Below are 19490 nucleotides of genomic sequence, written 5' to 3'. Positions count from 1 at the left end.
AAAGCACTGAAGTTCCAAACTATCTTGAGAATTTCACATGAATTGTATCTGCCAATCAGGAATTAACTTCTATACTATAAATGCATGCAAATAAAATTTTGAAATAAATTGTTCAAACACAAGGTGCAGATACAACAGCAGCAGCAACCAAGCATTTAAGTCCCACCAAGTGGGGTTGGCTATATGAATCCTCTTCCACCATTTCGCATGAGGGAAATACCCTCAGAAAGTTGGAATGCTGCCAAAACTTTATTCACAATCACCATCCAAGGTATTCAAGGTCTACCCCTTCTCTCCTACTATGCTACTAACAACTAATTCACCCCTCCATACTCGTGCCTTATTTGGTCCAAACTGCAAGTGCCAAAGCCACTTTAACCACCCTTCCTGATCTTATCTCCCATGTGTAATATGCTTAACTCATCACATATGAGTTCGTCTATCTTAACATTTTCATTTTTGTTTTCTTAGTTGTCCAACATTCTGATCAAGCTAGGGTTATAATCATCTTATAGAACCCTTTTTTTTTTTAATGTTAATCATATTCTATGATTACACAGCACAGAAACACGCAGAAGCCATCTTCATTTTACCACACCTACCATAACTCATGTATCACAACCTAGTCACTTTCTCCTTTAACTCTTCCTAGAATGACTCATATTGCATTTTGTGTATTCTACAATACTTCTACTTACCTTAAAATCTCTAGAATCTAAAGCTTCTGTTCATCATTCCAACTGGGAATTTACTCCACAAGTCCACATCTAGTTTTATCAATCAACACAATATCATCTGTATACCCAAACATACAGCACACAAACATAGAATGCAAATCACTTAAAAAGTGCTTTCTTTAGGGGGAGAAAAGGCGTTGTGGGCACACTAAGACGTGCTTCATAACTTCAATATGATAAATGTTACCTTTGAAATCGAGATCTATATGACTTCATTGAATGTGACTGAAATCTTTCCCTCAATTCAGTGATCACAGATCTAACCTGAAAATGTCTTTGCCAAAAAAAGAAAAAAGCAAACAAAATGAGAGGTTCTGGAAGATGCTACTGAGAACTACTAGTAAAAATGGAACAATAAAATGCAAATTATTGACAATCTTATAGCTCAAGAAAGGATAACATCTACAAAAAAATGGACAAAAATATTAAAAAGATAAGTATGCACAAAAGCTCATACTGATGTTAGACTTGAGTACTCTGCTCCTGATAGTGATTCCACTGATGAATTCCTCAGAAGAAAAAGCTGTCATGTATCACATGAAATAACTTCAAAGTTAACTCGTTGCTAAGAAGACCTCATAAGACAACACCATACATTGATAACAAACATCAAACTCGCTAACAACAGTTAGCATCATTAGGAAAATGACATATGATCAATGTTGCATCCTAAAAAATTAACTAACACATTAACAATATTGTCCTCACAATGTTTAACATGGCTGTAGACGATCACTAGAATAAATATAGGGTTTAATTCAAGTTGAAACATACATATAACCAAAAATTGCTCACCTATGTCTTCTAGAAAACACAACGTCATAGTCCAATATAAATGTATTATACATGTAACATTTCATAGATTCTTGGGTTTGTCACGGGAACAAGAAGCAACAACTCAACTGATACAAAACATAACTTCCTTGCATGGTATATGGCTTAATAAGATCATGGTTTTAAGGTTTCAAATGGTAGGAAAACATTCATAGTTTGACTAGGAACAGACACAATTTTAATCATAACTAGGTTAAAAATTAGGTCACTCAAAAGTCTGGACAGAAGCTGTTTTAAGCTTTGGCTTTCTATATTCAAGGCCAAATGTTGGGAAATGGTTCGGAGTATTAAAAGCAGTGTTTTACAAATAAAAAATTAGAAATCAGTAGTAATTTGGGTTTCATATCAATTATATCAGTGCTGGAAATTAAATCAATCAATGAGGAACAGGAGAAGATGAGAAAATAGATACCTCTAGAGCGCTTTACTGAGGGGTAGACTGATCGTGGAGGCTATCTTAGTTGCTAATGATGGAGGGTGTTCCTCATAGTAAAAGGGGAACTGTGTTTAAATTGGACTTAAAGCACATGATCAGGTTAGTTGGGAGTTTTTGGATAAGGTGTTAGAGAAGAAAGGGACTGGAGATAGATGGGAGGAAATGGATGAGCAGGTTTCTATCTAATGCATATTTCTCCATGATTATCAATGGGGAGCCAATGTCTAAATGGATGACCAGGTTTCTATCTAATGCATATTTCTCCATGATTATCAATGGAGTGAGACAAGGGGATCTTTTATCCCCATCTTCGTTTGCCCTTGCGGCGGATGTGTTAAGGAGGATGATAGGAGAGGGCTGTGGATAGGGAGTAGAGAGAGGTATTGAGATGAGGAGGGAGAAGGTGGTTGTTTACCAATTTATTCCTTTCAGCAAGTTTGACCACGAAGAGGTAACCATATTCACTTATGTAAGGGCATTTAGGTGGGGATTTTACTTTGTCGTGTTCCTTTGCTCAGCTATATCATCTTTTTTCTCTCCATAATGGTGTTATCTCTCCCTTTATAATTCCAGATGGTGACTCCTTTTCTTGAGATTTTCATTTTAAAAGGGATTCAAATGATAGGGAGTTGGAGGAGCTTTCTTCTTTGTTCATTCCATTAGAAAGTTGGACATCTCTACAGGGAGTGATGCTAGGATAGGGGATTTTGATTCTTTTTAGGAGGTCACTCATGTAAGTCCTTTTTTTCTCACCTTGTCAAAGTTCACTACATCTTTCACTATTCATCGTTGCAGATGGAGAGTCAAAATCACTTCTAAGATAAAGGCATTTGTATGGTTGGTGACCTTTAATAAAGTTAACACTTAACAATTAGTTGTAGAGTAGGAGGCCTTCTAGAGTTTTGTCTCCAGTGTTGGTAACAATTTAGAGAATGCTTCCCATTTGTTTTTGCACTGCTCATTTTCTTGGGGTCAGTTATTTGGAGATGTCTGTGTGTGCCTGAAACCAGTGGAGGAGCTTTTGAGTGTCTCTTTTTGTAGGTTTTGGGAAGTGGAAGGATGCTAAGAGGTTATGAAGGTGGCATTTGTTGCTGTGTTGTTGGGGATTTGGTTGGAATAGAATGCTCGCTTTTTTGCTGCCAAGAAAAATGTCTCTATCTTTACTTTGGGACAAGGTTCGGTATTTGGCATCTCTTTGGGCATTTAGTGCTGATTGCTTCAAGAGCTCTAGTTTTGAGGATGTCAGGCTGGATGGGCTTTGAGCTGATTGTATTTTATATGATTCTTTTCACTTTCTGTTTGAGAAATTTTTTACCACTTTAATGTTTTTTTACTATCTTTGTTGTCTGAGGCGTGGAAACAGCCTCTTGCGAAAATGCAAGGTAGGGCTGCATACTATAGACCCATTGTGATCCGCCCCTTCCCCGGACCCGCATATGCAAGAGGTTTGTGCACCGGGCTCCCTTTTTTTTTTTTTTAATCTTTGTTGTTCTAATGAAGTGCTTTTCCCTATCCAAAAAGAAAATTCATATAGCATGGAATGGAAACTTAGAATAGCTTCACACGAATCGTCAAAAGAGCTTAATCACTAGAAATTTCTGTCAAAGTTGTCCTTTATTAATCGAAAGAGCATGCAAATATATGGACTAGTAGAAAACCTCTAAAATTCCAATTATGTAGGATCCCAAAATTGAAATCTCACAAAATACAAGATTAAACTTGTCAGCCATGACTTATTAATGTTAATGGATACAAATAAAACCCAATATCCTAAACTCAAAAACACTACAAAAAATTATCAAAAAGCAAAAATTAGAGTCTAATCAAGCAAATTTAAGTATATAAATTACCATTATTTTAAAAAAAATGAAAAACTAAAATAAGCAAGACCAACAGAATGATTATATAAAAAAAAACTATTAGATTACTACTACACCTAAAAGCTTAAGCTATTAGGTTGTGGACCAACAATGTACATCATGCTTTAACACTCCCCCATACGTGCAGTCCGATAGCACATGGAGAGATAAAAAAAGGATAAATAACACCCATTATAGGGAATATAGTAATTTTTAAACACAACGAGACTAGAACACAGGTTCTCCAATATCATGTTAGGTTACCACTTTACCTCGAAGCTTAAGATATTATGTTGTGAGCCAACAATGTAACATGCTAAAATAGACTACATAGCCCCAAATCCTTTTAAATTTCATGATGCATCCCCTATTCTGAATGAACGAAAAATTGAACATCATCCTACCTCTCATACATAAAGCCATTTGACTATCGAAGTCTCAATAAAATATCCCTCAAAATTAACATCATGTGAATGTTCATTCAAGTTTAGTTAAGAAATATGATTTAGAATTTTTTCAATGAAAGAAGCACACATACATGCACACGGACACATACACAATTGAAGTATTTTTCAAAAAAAAAAAAAAAAAAAGGTTTAGTAACTAAGAAGAAAATGAAGAAATCACCAAAGAGCCAAACTGGTTGTTCAAAAAGAAATTCACAAGTTATTACAGAATGTTGATTCCATAATCAGCAATTATTACAATAAAACTATAGAATGACATGAATTCTTTTGTTTCCTAGGTAGAGGACTTGAATACATAAACCATACTTAAGCTACATCAATCAGAAGACTCCTAACCTATATACTGGGGAACTCACATAAATTAATCAAAATCAGTTGCCTATAAGTAATCTAGATATGGTTCCTAGATGTACTGAGCATAATTAAAACAAGAATGAGTGATTAACAAGAATTGGCAATAAATGTATAGCAGCACGCAGCTTTAATAAAAGTATAACAATATATAAATCTCAGCACACAAACTGTAACTACTGACTATTTGATAGTTGATACAGGAAGACAAATATTAACAACTTAACCAGCCAAACGGCATTCGGAGATGAATCATCACAACAGCTAATGAAGCTGATAAAACAAAGCAAACAAAAGAAACAAGAAATTTTTGAGATCATAAGTTTCATTGTTTCAATTTCCTGTCTTCTACCATGCCTGTTAAACCAAACTATAGAGGAAGGAAATATTATTCCGCAATGTCAACAAAAATACATAATAGTTCATGATAACTACCTGCCCAAATGGTACATATGAAGGAAAGTAAGGCACTCTACGCCATGCCCTACCATCTATATTATTATTGCTTTTTCCTCCCAATTTTCCATTTGCAGCTGCATCTGGTGGCACTTTGTTTGCATCAGATATTGGCCTAAGAGAGATGCTATCAGAGCCCTCTTGAATTTCAAGAGACTGCAGTTCATCTGCAACATCCCCACTGGAAGACGCTAAGGGAAAATCAGTTGATTTTTCAAGGGGATCAACTTGTTTCCCTCTGTATTTGTTGAACTGTCTTCTAACACTCTCTAGAGGAACAAGCTTTGAAATTCTCCAAAAGGAACTCTGCACAGGGCCTAAACCCAGAACCAGCTGTTCCCCTTCAGTCTCTTTCAGTTTTTCAACCCTTGATTTATCTAATTCCCCCTCACTCTTTGACATTAATGAATTCATTGTTCCAACATCAGCCAGCATCGACAAAGACTGTGCATTGTAGTGGTGAAAATATGCAGGGGATAAGATACGGGGAACTAGATCTTCTGGAATGCAGTAAGTCTTGAAATAATGCTGCCACCCTTTTCCAATAACATAACTGGCAAAAAATAAGGAGGGAAAAAAAAAAAGCATCTGCAATTATTTATAAGCTAACAGAAATAATTAATAATGATATCTGAAACCTACTCTCTTAGAGCAGCATTCCCAACTGGGGGCTGGGAGAATGTTATACATTTAACATGAACTTTTTCATGTTCTTTTGATGAAGATGATGCAGCAACAACCCTCAAAATTGCAAGGGTAGCCAAAACTGCTACCTACAATGGCCAAACAAAAAGTGCAGCACACACATCAGGGACAAGCTAAACAATGGCTAAGAAGTTAGGGAACTCATGTAACAACTTACAGCTCCACCAAGTGAATGTCCACATAAAACAAGTTTCCGTTTCTTCTTCTGAGCAAGCCTGTACAACTCCAAAGCAGGTATTCCTTTGGCACGAGCCAAGAATCCCTGTACATGAGAATTCGAAAAAAAAAAACTTAAATCAAATGAACTCTGTAGCCAGTAAATAAATTTGAAAGGAGTTGACAAATGACAATGAGCAATGTTCAGGAGCATAATTAAAAAACTTAAGATGGCTACTAACCCTATGAGCAGCAGGCTTTGGTTTATGACTGATTTTCTTAGATTTTGTGTCAAAAGGCTTCCTAATATTATTATCTACACTTCCCTTTCGTTTTTCAACTTGGTCAGATTCAGTAGCTTCATTCCCATCAATATCTTCTACAGCATCCTCATGAAATATGGCACCTTGCAGTATATGTGCATCAGCAATGACATCCCTTATAATAAAAAGAAAAAAAAAATCATAATTCTATAATTAATAAAAAGATGGACAGTTTAAAAAAGGGTTACCTATCACACATACTTGTAGTGTTTTGTTCCAATAAAGGATGCAAATAATGTGTCATCAGCTTCTGCCAACAGGTACCTGCAAAACAAGGTACACAGAGATGTTTGAAGCAAAACTAACAATGGTCCATGAGAAACTTAATTCAACTGACGAAAAGCATGTATCCAGGGACTCGTGATACAAATGAACAACCTAGGCTGCCTAGTCATGCATTTTCCTCTATTAGATTAAGGGTTATTATATCCTTCCCTACTACCTCATTCCAAGTTATTTTAGGACTACCCCTAACTCTTTTCATGCCAGAAATAATAACTAACTCACTCCTCACAGATGCTCTACTAGGCCTACGTTTCAAATGCCAAAACCATCTAAGCCACCCCTCTCTTATCTTGCCTTCAACCGGTGCTATATCTAAATTATTGCATATATGCTCATTTCTTTATCTTTTAATGCTAAACCACTCATCCACTCTAACATACGCATCTCAGCAACTTCCATTTTTTGTGCATGTTGTTTCTTAGTTGCCCAACATTCTAAGCCATAAAGCATAGTTGGCCTTATAGCTGTTTTATAAAACTCTCCTTTCAATTTTAAGGGCATTCTATGATCAGCACACCTTACACACTCCCCCATTTTAACTAACCTATCTTAATTCTATGTACTATATCTTCTTCAATTTACCCTTCAGCTTGCATAACAGATCCAAGATATCTAAATCTATCAATTATTAATCAGTTTAATCTTCTCTCTATTGCTACTCCTTACATTACTAAAATTGCATTTCATATATTTTGTTTTATTCCTACTTATCCTAAACTCTTTAGACTCTAATGTGGCTCTCCAAAGTTCCAGCTTAGATTCCACTTCACTCCTACTATATCATCAATCAACATGATATCATCTGCAAACAACATACACCAAGGGATCTCATTTTAGATATTCCTAGTTAGTTCATCAATTACAATGGTAAAAAGATTAGGACTCAAAGTAGAACCTTGATTTACACCTATTGCGATTGGAAAATCTCTAAATTCTCCTCCTACAGTCCTAACGCTAGTCACTACTCTATCATACATATCCTACAGTCCTCCGTATATCTACTGCTCACTCCCTTCTTTTCTAAGACACACCAAAAAACTTTTGCTCACTCCCTTCTTTTCTAAGACACACCAAAGAACTTCCCAAGGTACTTTATCATAAGCTTTCTCTAGGTCCATGAAAACTATATGCAAGTCCTTATTCTTTTCCTTCAACTTTTCCATTAAGCTTCTTAAAAGATAAATAACTTATGTTGTTGATCTCCCAGGCATAAAACCAAATTGATTTTCCAAAATCTTCATTTATAATCATATTCTATGTTTAATTACCCTTTCCTATAATTTCATTATATGACTCATAATTTTAATTTCATTAAGTTATTACAATTTTGAAAACCACCTTTGTTGTTGTACAAAGGTACTAACATACTTTTCCTCCATTCTTCAAGCTTTTCTTGGATTTTAAAATAGTGTTGAATAGATTAGTTAACCAAATAATTCCTTTATCCCCAAAACACTTCCAAACTTCAAGTGGTATTTTATCTGGTCCTATAGATTTCCCACTCTTCATTTTTTTAAAGTCATCTAAACTTCAAGGACTCTAATTTTGCAAATAAATCTCCTACTTTTAGTCTTCTCCTCATTTGTAACTTCCAAGTTCAATCTTTCATTTTGGTTTTCATTAAACAACTTATAAAAGTATCTCCGCCACCTTTCTTTTATATCTTCTTCTCTAATTAAGACATTACTAGTCTCGTCTTTTATACATTTTACATCACCTAAATATTTACATTTTCTTTCTTTAGCTCTCGCAAGTTTATAAATGTCTTTTTCTCCTTCTTTTGTATCTAGTTTAGAAAAGTATCATAAGATCTATGTTAAGCTTCAATGATAGTCTATTAGGCATTTTTTCTTGGTTCTTTATATTTTTCAAGTTTTTCTATATTTCTACAATTTTGCCATATTTTCTACCAATTTCTTTTTGTCTTAACAGCTTTTTGGACTTCTTGATCCCACCACCAACTTTCTTTACTACTCGAGTCTCTTCCTTTGGACTTTCCTAAAACCTATTTTGCTATCCTTACGATAGAATTTGCCATTTTATTTCAAATACTATTTGTATCAACCTTATCCCCTACCGTCCAATCACACCCTTTGTTCATTTTATCTTTTAATTTTACTATATTATCTCCCTTCAAGTTCCACCACCTAGTCCTCTTTTGTTGATTTATACTGCTTCTTCTCTTCCATTTTTTAATATGTATATCTAGGCCGCCCCTTCCCCAAACCCCACATACGCAGGAGCTTTGTTGACCGGGCTGCCTTTTTTATCTAGTACTAAGACTCTATGTTGTGTAGCCAAACTTTCACCTGGAATAACTTTAAAATCCATACAAGATAGACGATCCCAGTTCTTAGTTAAGAAAAAATCTATTTGGCCTTTATCATACCCAATCTCGAAAGTTATTAAGTGTTCCTCTCTTTTTATAAAGCAAGTATTCAACATAATCAAATTGTAAGACATGGCAAAAAATCTAAAGATTGTATCACCAGCCTCATTTTTATCTCCATATCCATGGCCTCCATGGATCCTCTCATATCCTATATTATCCTTGCCAATGTTATCATTCAAATAAGCTCCTATGAATGTCTTTTCAGACATTGGTATCACTTGTAAAATACTTTTCATATCTTCCAAAAATTGTCTTTTCAAATTTTCTACTAAGCCTATTTGGGGAGGAGCATACGCACTAATGACATTCACCATCTCCGGGACTAAAGCTATCCTGATTTTAATGATCCTATTCCCTATTCTTTTAACATCTACTGCATTATCTTTTTTATGTCTTTATCCACAATAATACCCACCACATTTTTATTTTTATGTTTTTCTTTACCAGTGTACCAAAGTTTAAATCTTGATTTTTCAATTTCTCTAGCTTTCTCTCCTACCTATTCGTCTCTTGAAGGCATATTAAGTTAATTTTTCTTCTAAATATTATTTCCACTATTCGCATACTTTTTCCCATAAGAATCCATATATTCCAAGTTGTTAAACTTATCTTAATTTCTTGAGCTAACTTATTAACCCTCTCCTTTTTATATTGACCCAATCTATTCCCTTGATATAGGTGAATTTGGTAAGAACTCGTGATAATAATATATGACAAAGTTTTACACTGGTTGTTAGCTACCTAACACAACCCTACCCCTTTATCCGGGCTTGGGACCAGATGTGTGTACAAAGAATTTGTCTTACACAGACAAAGTACACATTTGCAATTTTTTTTTTGGCTAACTTATTTCACATAGACAATTTTCCAAGTCACACCCTATTACTAATCAAAAGCACACGCACAATATAATGCATTAAAATTTTAAAGCATACAATTTGGGTATTAATTCAGGATAGATTAAAATTAAAGACCAAGCAATAGTACTTTTGAAAAGTTTTGTATATTCTAAAGCTTGCAAATGAAAAACACAAAACACAAAAATACATATACTAAGCCTACAAATCATAAACACAAAATTTGTACAACTAGCCAACTATTGGAAGAATTATTAATAGTAATAAGAAAAGAAGTAACAAAAGAGGAGAAGATCTCACCGGTGACTAAAACTAAAAAGGTAGTGATAACCGCTTGAAAAATATTACCATAAGTATAATCCTTTGATGCAGGCAATTTGATGCTACCAACGAAAAATCAGTCGAAGAATATTTAAGCAGCGAGGGCTTGCAAGAATTCTTCAAATCAAAATTCAAGATTCAAATCCAAAAATATTGAAGAAACAAGATTCCTTAACTCATACAATCTTTACTGTCTCTTCATGATTTTAGGGCTGAAGAAACAATAATCCTTGGATTTGTTTAGGTCTTTGGGAGAAAAGAAAGGAAAATAAAGCAAAGAAAGAAAGTTCAAATATGGGAACTGTTTGGTTGGTGAGAAAATAAAAACCAAAAGGAGAGAATAGAATAAAGGAAAATGAAAAAAAAAAAAAAAAAACCTTCAAAAGTAGAAGTAAAAGAAAGAAAAAGAAGAGGAATTTGGTCGATGAGGAATTTATTTATTTATGGATCAAAATAAATTGAAGATGAATAAAATATCATTAACTAAAACATGATTCAGGAGGTTCTTTCGGAATTCAGGAGCTGCCATGCATGAGAAATTCTTAGCCCAATGGGTAGGAGGCAATGTCAGCCACATCCCAACTTATTCACTCATCAGGATGGAGAAAAAACCAAATGGTTCAGATCGAATATTCATTACACACATGGAATTGTCTCCTAGGGTTTCTGATCTCACTACAGGCAAAAGCCACAAAACATCTCCATTTTTTGATTGGGTGTACAGGTTCTAAGGGTTTCATGGGAGATGTTGAATGGAGATGGAGATATCTAGTTTGGGCCAGTAGGGTTGCCCATGTTACTCTCTTTCTCTGTGTGTTTTTGGCTGCCATAGCTTCCAATTGCAGGTCATCTAAAGTTTTTCCGAATGACGAAGTTCTACACGGCATCCTTCAACAAATTTGCTGATCTGGCCGTCAGGGCTTCAGATCGGTGGCTGCGGTGGATTTCAGGGAAAGCTCAACTGCTATGGGCTCCCCGGATTTGATCCTCACCAATGCATCCTGCCTCTATGAAACTGGCCATGCCTGGGGTATGAGCCTCTGCCTCCAGTTTGGTGCCGCCTGGGAAGGTCCAAAGGATCTGTCTGGGGTCTGGAGTTCTGGGTCACCTAAAAAAATAACTTGCTGATTTGATTTGGGTTTAGGATGGGGTATCATCAACTTTGAGCGACTGTATAATAATTTTGTACAAATCTCTGAATTCACAGTAAGTGCTTGTCCTTGAGGTTGAACAAGAAAGATCTAAAGTGGATCCTGTGTTAAAAAAAAATTCATTCCGGTCTGGACCATGAGGATTGGATAGAGGCTCTGCGGGTTTGCTCTTGAGGGTGGATGGAGGTTTGATGCACATGAAGCTGAACCCAAACAAATGGGTTGGTTTTTGTGTCTGGAAAAATTCAGACAACAGGTCAGAACCAATCTATACAATTTCCAGAGAGCGTAGAGGCCTCTGGTGGTAGAAATTTTTGTTGGTCTTGAAGGAGAGTTTTTCCTGAAGGAACAGAACCAACAGAGGGTTGAAGAACTCATTAAGCAGTCTGGGGATTGTGGATTGAGAATCCTCCAAACGGTTGAAATTTGGGCTGGGTCAAGTGGGGTCAGAAACTCTGTTAAGACATATGCTTAACTAATTCTTACTATAGTGAAGGACTCAACACTTGTTGCAGGTTGATGTTTGCCATTTGAAGCTGCAGATCTTCCAAATACATACTTAAGGAAGTGAGTACTACCCCATACGAGGAAGACTCATCCCTACCCTGGAATGCTGCTAACTCTAATAGTGCCATGGGAGAGATCCTTATTTGACTTTCTAAAAAAAGACAAATCAAGGGTTCCAAAGATTTTGAAAGATATTCTTTTTTTTTTAATAGTAAAAGGAGAATTTCATTAATAGAATTAAAATTTAGAGCCCGGAGAATGAAGCATCTCCTTAATGTAGTCTGGAAAATCCAGATTAAAAAAAAAAACAAAAAAAACAAAACAAAACAAGAAGAAACAACCTGAAAATTGAAAAAACAAGAGAAAAACCAACATAAATCTAACACTGCAATGCATAATGCCAATCAAAAAACTCACCCCCTTAAAATTCCCCAACCCCACAAACAAAAGAAAAACAACAACAGCAAGCCTTAAGCCACTAGGTGGTGTTGACTACATGAATCCTTTTCTGTGAATTCACCCAATCCATAGCATTTTCCTCTATTAGATTAAGGACTATTAAATCCTTTCTCACTTCCTCATTCCAATGTCTTAAATTTTGGACTTCTTGATCCCACCGTCTACTTTCTTTACTACCCACGTATCTTCCTTTGGATTCACCTAAAACCTCTTTCGCTATCCTTACGATAGAATTCGCCATTTTATTCCAAACAGTATTTGCATAAACCTTATCCCTTATTGTCCAATCACACTCTTTGTTCATTTTATGCTACTCCTTCTCTTCCATTCTTTAATATGTATATCTAATACTAAGACTCTATGTTGTATGGCCAAACTTTCACCTGGGATAACTTTACAATCCTTACAAGATAGACGGTCCCTGTTCTTAGTTAAAAAGAAATCTATTTGCTTTTTATTGTACCCACTCTTGAAAGTAGGTTTTTTTTTTTTATAAAGCAGGTATTCAATATAACCAAATCGTAAGACATAGAGAAATCTAAAATTGTATCACCAAACCGATTTTTATCTCCATATCCATGGCCTCCGTGTATCCTCTCATACACTATATTATCCTTCCCAATGTGACCTTTCAAATCAGCTCCTATGAATGTCTTTTCAGACACTAGGATCCTTTGTAAAATACTATCCATATCTTCCCAAAATTGTCTTTTTAGATTTTCTGCTAAACCTATTTGGGAAGCATATGCACTGATGATGTTCACTATCTCTAGGCCTAAAACTAACTTCATTGTAATGATCCCTATTATCCCCTATTCTTTTAACTTCTACTACATTATCTTTTAAGTCTCTATCTACAATAATACTCACCCGTTTTTATGTTTCTCTTTGCCAATGTACCAAAGTTTAAATCCTGATTTTTAAATTTCCCTAACTTTCTCTCCTGCCCATTTTGTCTCTTGAAGCAGACTAAATTAATTTTCCTTCTAAACAATATTTCCATCCTTTTTCCCATAAGAGTTCCTATATTCCAAGTTGCTAATCTTATCTTAGTTTCTTGTACTAACTCGTCAACCCTCTCCCTTTTATACTGACCCAGTCTATTCCCTTGATCTAGGTGATTTTGGTAAGAATTCATGATAAAAAGATCTATCAAAGTTTTACATTAGCCGTCAGCTACCTAACACAACCCTACTCCTTCATCTGGGCTTGGGACCAGCTGTGTGTACAAAGACTATTACAAAAGCAAAGTACACGTTTGCATCCTTTTTTTTTTTTTAGCAAACTTATTTCACAAAGACAGTTTTCTAAGTTACACCCTACAACTAGTAGAAACTACTCACACAATACAAATACATTGAAAAAAAAATTTAAAGCATACAATTTTGAGTGTGCATCCAAGCTAGACTAAAATCCACACAATAGTACTTTTTGGAAAAATAAAAAATAAAAATAATTTTTTTATATTCCAAGAATTGCAAATGAAAACACAAAAAACAAATATTAAGCCTACAAATCATAGACACAAAATCACCACAGCTAACCAACTATTGAAATATATATACACAAACACACACACACACACATTTAATAACAGTGATAAGAAAAGAAATAACAAGATGAGAAGATCTCACCAATGGCTGAAACTAAAAAGGTGAAGATAACTGCTTGAAAAATACCCTTTGATGCAGGAAAATTGATGCTAATAACAGGAATCAATTGAAGAATGTTTAAGCAATGAGGAATTGCAATAATTCTTCAATCTGCCCAAATAGGAGTTGGGTCGGAAAATGAATTTGAAATTTTAGGTCAACCAGGATTTGATTTTCTATGGCTTCAACTGCTATATTCTCGTCTCTGCCGCAGGAAATTTGATGCTACTGATGAAAATCAATCGAAGAATATTTAAACAACGAGAGGTTGCAAGAATTCTTCAATCTAAATTCAAGATTCAAATCTAAGAATATTGAAGAAACAAGATTCTCAACCCATATAATCTTTATTGCTTTTCATGATTTTAGGGCTGAAGAAACAAGAATCCATGAATTTGTTTGGGTCATTGGGAGAAAAGAAAGGAAGTTCCTGATGTAGGAAAGAAATTAGAATTTATATATATTGATAGAATTGAGAGAAGAAGAAGAAGAAGAAGAGAAGCAGCAACAGCAGTAGGGAAGCGGAACAGAAAAAGGAGGACAGATAAGGGAAAGAACATAACAGAACAGAAGTGAGAGGCAGAAGAAGAAGAAGAAGAAGAAGAAGAAGAATACGTGCATTACGCTCTATCCACAGCCCCAAAAGACTGCAAAAAAACAAAAAGCACACTTCCAGAGTGCCCCTTTCCTTTTTTTTTTTTCTGCCAAAACCAGCGAAAGAAACAGCTAGAAAGTCCTCCACTGCCCCAGAACTCACTCAACATCATGGTTATTTAAATCGCGATCTGGATCATAGGATCATACAATTCTACAATCCAAATTCACCCAAACAATCCAAGTCACAACAAAAATCAGAATCAAGTAGAATCGTAAAAGAATTGGTAAAATCATAGAATTGGAATCATAGAATCATAAGTAGAATCGTACAGATCCTACTCTGTTACCTGGATTGGGATTTTCCTTCCTTTTTGGGCTTCTAAAATGTGGCCCAACACATGTTTTTATTCGCCCAAAGGCCCCAAAAGGTTTATGTTTGGTCCAAAATCTTCTAAAACTGGGGCAAAATGGCTCCCAGCCTCCCATCGGTGAACAGATTCAGCAGAATCTGCACCTGACTTCCTTGGAGTTCGACACCTCAGTCCTCTACTCGTTGAAATTCAGCAACCAGTACCTGAATTTCTCTCCTGTTCAACAACCAGAGAGCCCTCCATCTGGTGGCTGGTGTTTGATCAGCAGCAGCTAGCAGTGTTGTTGTTTGATCAACAGTTCTTTGGTGTTCAACAACCAGAGTTCCTGGGTTCGACAAAAACTCAGTCCTCAGTCCTCTTCCTTCTTTGGTGTTCGACAAGAACACTCAGTGCTTTTCAACACAGAGTTCTTGTTTGATCAGCAGCAGCCAAGGAAAGAGCCAAGCCAGCTAGCCCAGCAGAGCTGCAGAGGTATTCTTTGAAACAAATTTTTTGCTTCTTGAAAAGACTCAATAGTAAGCACTCTTTTTCTCCTTCTTATTCTCCTTTTCTTGCCCTTCTTCGTTTTTTTCTTTTTATTGTTTAAACTTTTGCTTGTATTTTTAACTTCTTATACTTACTAAGTTACTAACCAAGTTTTTTAGTCTTAAGACTTGTCATAAAGTTCCACATATATAATTTTTTTAATATTTATCTTACATTGAAAGTAGAATCTTACGATTTGATCCTGCAGACCCCTCCAACGATCCCACTTAGAATCCCGATTCTAACAACCTTGCCCAACATTCGCCTAAAATACCAAATAGCTTATTCCATGTCCTCCAAACATAATCACAATGAATGAACAAATGCAATGCAGATTCTGAACAATTAAAACAAACAACACAGATGTCTGGAGATAAAGCCTCAAAGGTCTCCTAACCTGCAGCAAGTTATTGGTATTAATTCTATCAAGCGCAACCAACCAGATAAAAGCCTTGACTTTAAAGGGGACTTTGGCCTTCCAAATGGATCTATAAAGAGGAAGAAGTAAATTAAGCCTATTCAGAAAAACATAAAAAGATTTGCAAGAGTAAACCACCGAAGGATCCAAAGACCAAGACTGACTATCATCTTCGAAGGAAAAAGGACATTTATTCAACAAGACTAGCAAAGAGGATAGCTCTACCATCTCCCTATCGTTTAATGATTTGTGAAAGTGGAAAATCCCAAGAAGGCAAAGGCCACCTGGATCAACAAACAAAAGAAGAAATGGAATCATTCTGTCCTGAACTTAAGTGAAAAATACATGGAAAAAAGGTGGACAGAACTGCATTCCCTGACTAAAAATCTTTCCAGAAATGGATATTACTACCTCTTCCCACCAGAATTTTAATATGGGAAATTAAGAGGGGATAACTCTGAGAGATAGCTTTCCATGGACTCTCTGAAGAGCATCTAAATCTCAAATTAGTATCCACCCATTCTCTTTTAATCCATACTTGCTTTTAACAACTAAATGCAACACAGAAGAATTCTCTAGTGGAAACCGCCAAAGCCATTTAGCCAAACAGATGCGTTTTTAGACATTAAATTTCCAATATCCAAACCACCCTCCTATTTAGGGCTACCCACCACTCCCCACCAAATGATCCCTAAAACCCCCTACTCCCAACCACAAGAAGTCCCTCATTATCTTCTCAATCTTATTAGCAACCCCCACCAGAATCCTGAAAATTGAAAGAAAATATAAAGGGATACTAGAAAGACAAGCCTGGGCAAGTTTTACTCTACCACCAAGAGAAAAAAAAGCACGATTCCACCAATCCAATCATTTAGAAACCCTTTCCACAATCTCGGGTTATCCCCCAAAGGAACTTCAAGATAGGACAGCGACCAATCCAAGTCACTTCAACCCACCTCCGCAAATAACTCCCTCACACTCTTGATAGACAAATTGCTAGTCGCGATACTACTCTTCCCTATATTCATCTTAAGTCCAAAAACCTTCTCAAAAACATGAAGGGGACCCAAAATATTCATAAAGGAGAGTCTATGACCCCTAAAAAGAAAATAGTATCATCGGCAAACTAAAGGTGTGACACCTTGACACCCTCCCTCTCCACCTCCAAACCTTTCACTAAACCTCTAATCACAGTCCCATCCACCAGCCTAATCAAAATATCATCCACTAGAACAAACAAAAATGGGGAAAGAGGGTCACCTCGTCTAATCCCTCTCCTAGCCTTAAACCAAGATTTAGACTCGCCATTCACTCAAACCGAGTAGCTCACATTATACAAACTGCCTCTAATCCAACGCCACCATTTCTCACCAAACCCCTTTCTCACAAAAATCTTATCGATGAACTTCCAATTCACTATCATAATCTTTCTCAAAATTCAACTTAAAGATGATTCCCTTCTTCTTCCTTCCCCAAATATCCTCAACAACTTCATTGGCAACTAAAATGGCATCCACAATTCTCCTTCCCCACACAAACGCACTTTGAGCCTTAAAGATAGTCCTATCAAGTACCACATTCAACCTATTAGGTAAAACTTTAGTGATGATTTTATAAACACTCGAAAAATAAGCTAATATGTCTATAGTCCGATATCTTGATGGATTTATTCTTCTTCAGAAAAAATTTATGAAAGTGGAATTAACACCCTTGCTTAAAACCCCGTTCTCATAAAATTCATTAAAAACCTTCATAAAATCAACCTTAACCACCTCCCAACAATCTTTGAAGGAAGCTGCATTAAAACCATCAGGGCCTGGAACTTTATCCCTCTCCATCCCAAAAATGGTGGCCCTCACTTCCTCTTCCTCAAAAGGTCTCGACCCCAATCAAATCCTTCAACCACTGGTCTACTGTCATCCACCTCAGAGTACAAAATAGAATAAAACTGTGATTTCAGAAGCAATTTGACTCTAATCGTAGATAATGACCCCTCTACCCACTTCCAACTCTCTATCAAATTCTTCCTCATTTTCCCATTAGTTATCCTATGAAAAAATCCATAATTAAAATCACCATCTCTGATCCATTTAAACTTTGGCATCTAAAAACCCCTCCTTGGAAAAGAATTGCATCGGTCTCCCTTAAAAATAAATTCTCTTTGGCAGTCATAAGAGTAAGTTCAGCCTGCAAGTGAACAAGTAGGATGCTAACATGGACTTTAGATGGTCTCATGAGAGTCCGTCCTTAGTGGTTCATTTCACAGGTTTACCCTTCCTTTATTCCTATCACAAAGCTTTGGGTAGAGATAATCCTATTCGATTTGGGAGGATGTTTGGTGGGGGATTCTGCTTTGTTGTGTTCCTTTCCTCATCTGTATCATCCTTCTTCTCCATTAATATCATAATTTCTTCTTTTGTTAGTCCTTCCTTTATAATTCCAGATGGTGAATCCTTTGCTTGAAATTTTCATTTCATAAAGGATTTGAATGAAAAGGAGATAGATATCTCTTGCAGGAGTGATGTTAGAATGTGGGTTTTGGATTCTTAGGGTGCTTATATGTGCAAGTCCTTCAATTGTCAAGTCTTGTCAAGTCTAAGGCATCTTTTGCTCTCTATCAATGCATATGGGAGGCTGAACTTTTTTATAGGTAAAGGCGTTTGGCTGGTGGCCATTAATAGAGTTAAACCAACAATCCGCTGCAGAGTAGGAGGCCTTCTAAGGCTGTCCTCAGACGTGTGCTTTCTCTGCATTAGCAGTTTGGAGAATGTTCCCATTTATTTTTGCACTGTTAATTTGCCTAGGGGTTGTGGAATTGATTATTTGAACACCCAAAATCTGTGGAGCTGTTGGTAATCTCTTTGGTAGGTTTTGGGAAAGGAAAGGATGCTAAGAGGCAGCGGAGGTGTGCTCTTTCCACTGTTTTGTGGGGGATTTGGTTGGAAGTTGGAACAGAATGCTCACATATTTCTCCTCAATGTTCTAATTAACATTTTCTTTTCTATAAAAAAAAAAAACAAATTGAAGGGCACAACCTATCTTTGATGGTCTATACTGACACTACTAACATATGTACTGTTAATACATTAGTAAAAATCACGTTTGGCAGAGAAGTTCCAGAAAAGAAAATCAAATTCTTCGCCACCACTAAACTATAACATAAATAACATGCTAGATATTGTGAACTGATGCATTGATGAACAATAACCATGCATAAAAATCCTTTGAAAACCATTAAATGATAGACATCTTCAACATTCAACTCTTCTAGCATTACATAGACAAATCCAATGGAACAAAAAGAAGGATGAGAATGTGTTCCCCCAACAATTAACATTTTCTAAAGGATATACAATTTATAAAAATCACTAGACAATTGATTCTCAGTAATTATAAAGAAACTGATATATGAAATCTACCAAAATGAAGAACAAAAAGTACCTGTGAGGAACGTGATCTGCAGAAGGTTGCACACGCTCCAAAGACACAACTTGTCCTCCAAAATCAGCTTTAAATTTGTTCACAGCTCGAACAACCTCAGAAGCAGGTCTCTATCACAGAATGAAGAATATAAGTTACATGAAAATGTAAAATTTTGTCTTGTTCAATATTTTTTTATGAAAAATGAATA

At 35.9% G+C, this 19490-nt stretch overlaps 1 protein-coding gene across 1 annotated transcript in view; it reads right to left on the bottom strand.

Moving 5' to 3' along the window:
• Window positions 1-19490, bottom strand: part of LOC131155113 (uncharacterized) — a 54222-nt gene that overhangs the window by 13009 nt on the left and 21723 nt on the right. The window contains exons 2-9 of the mRNA XM_058108040.1: window positions 19301-19410; window positions 6526-6588; window positions 6244-6439; window positions 6003-6107; window positions 5783-5913; window positions 5120-5693; window positions 1195-1260; window positions 925-1001 (exon numbers count right to left, since the gene is read on the bottom strand). Coding sequence (XP_057964023.1) covers window positions 925-1001; window positions 1195-1260; window positions 5120-5693; window positions 5783-5913; window positions 6003-6107; window positions 6244-6439; window positions 6526-6588; window positions 19301-19410 — 1322 coding nt within the window. The remainder of the gene's footprint in view (window positions 1-924; window positions 1002-1194; window positions 1261-5119; window positions 5694-5782; window positions 5914-6002; window positions 6108-6243; window positions 6440-6525; window positions 6589-19300; window positions 19411-19490) is intronic.

Source organism: Malania oleifera, chromosome 5 (assembly GCF_029873635.1).
Source record: "Malania oleifera isolate guangnan ecotype guangnan chromosome 5, ASM2987363v1, whole genome shotgun sequence".
NCBI lineage: Eukaryota > Viridiplantae > Streptophyta > Magnoliopsida > Santalales > Ximeniaceae > Malania > Malania oleifera.
Note: the sequence above shows the minus strand (reverse complement) of the source record. Positions and strands in the feature narration are given on the sequence as shown.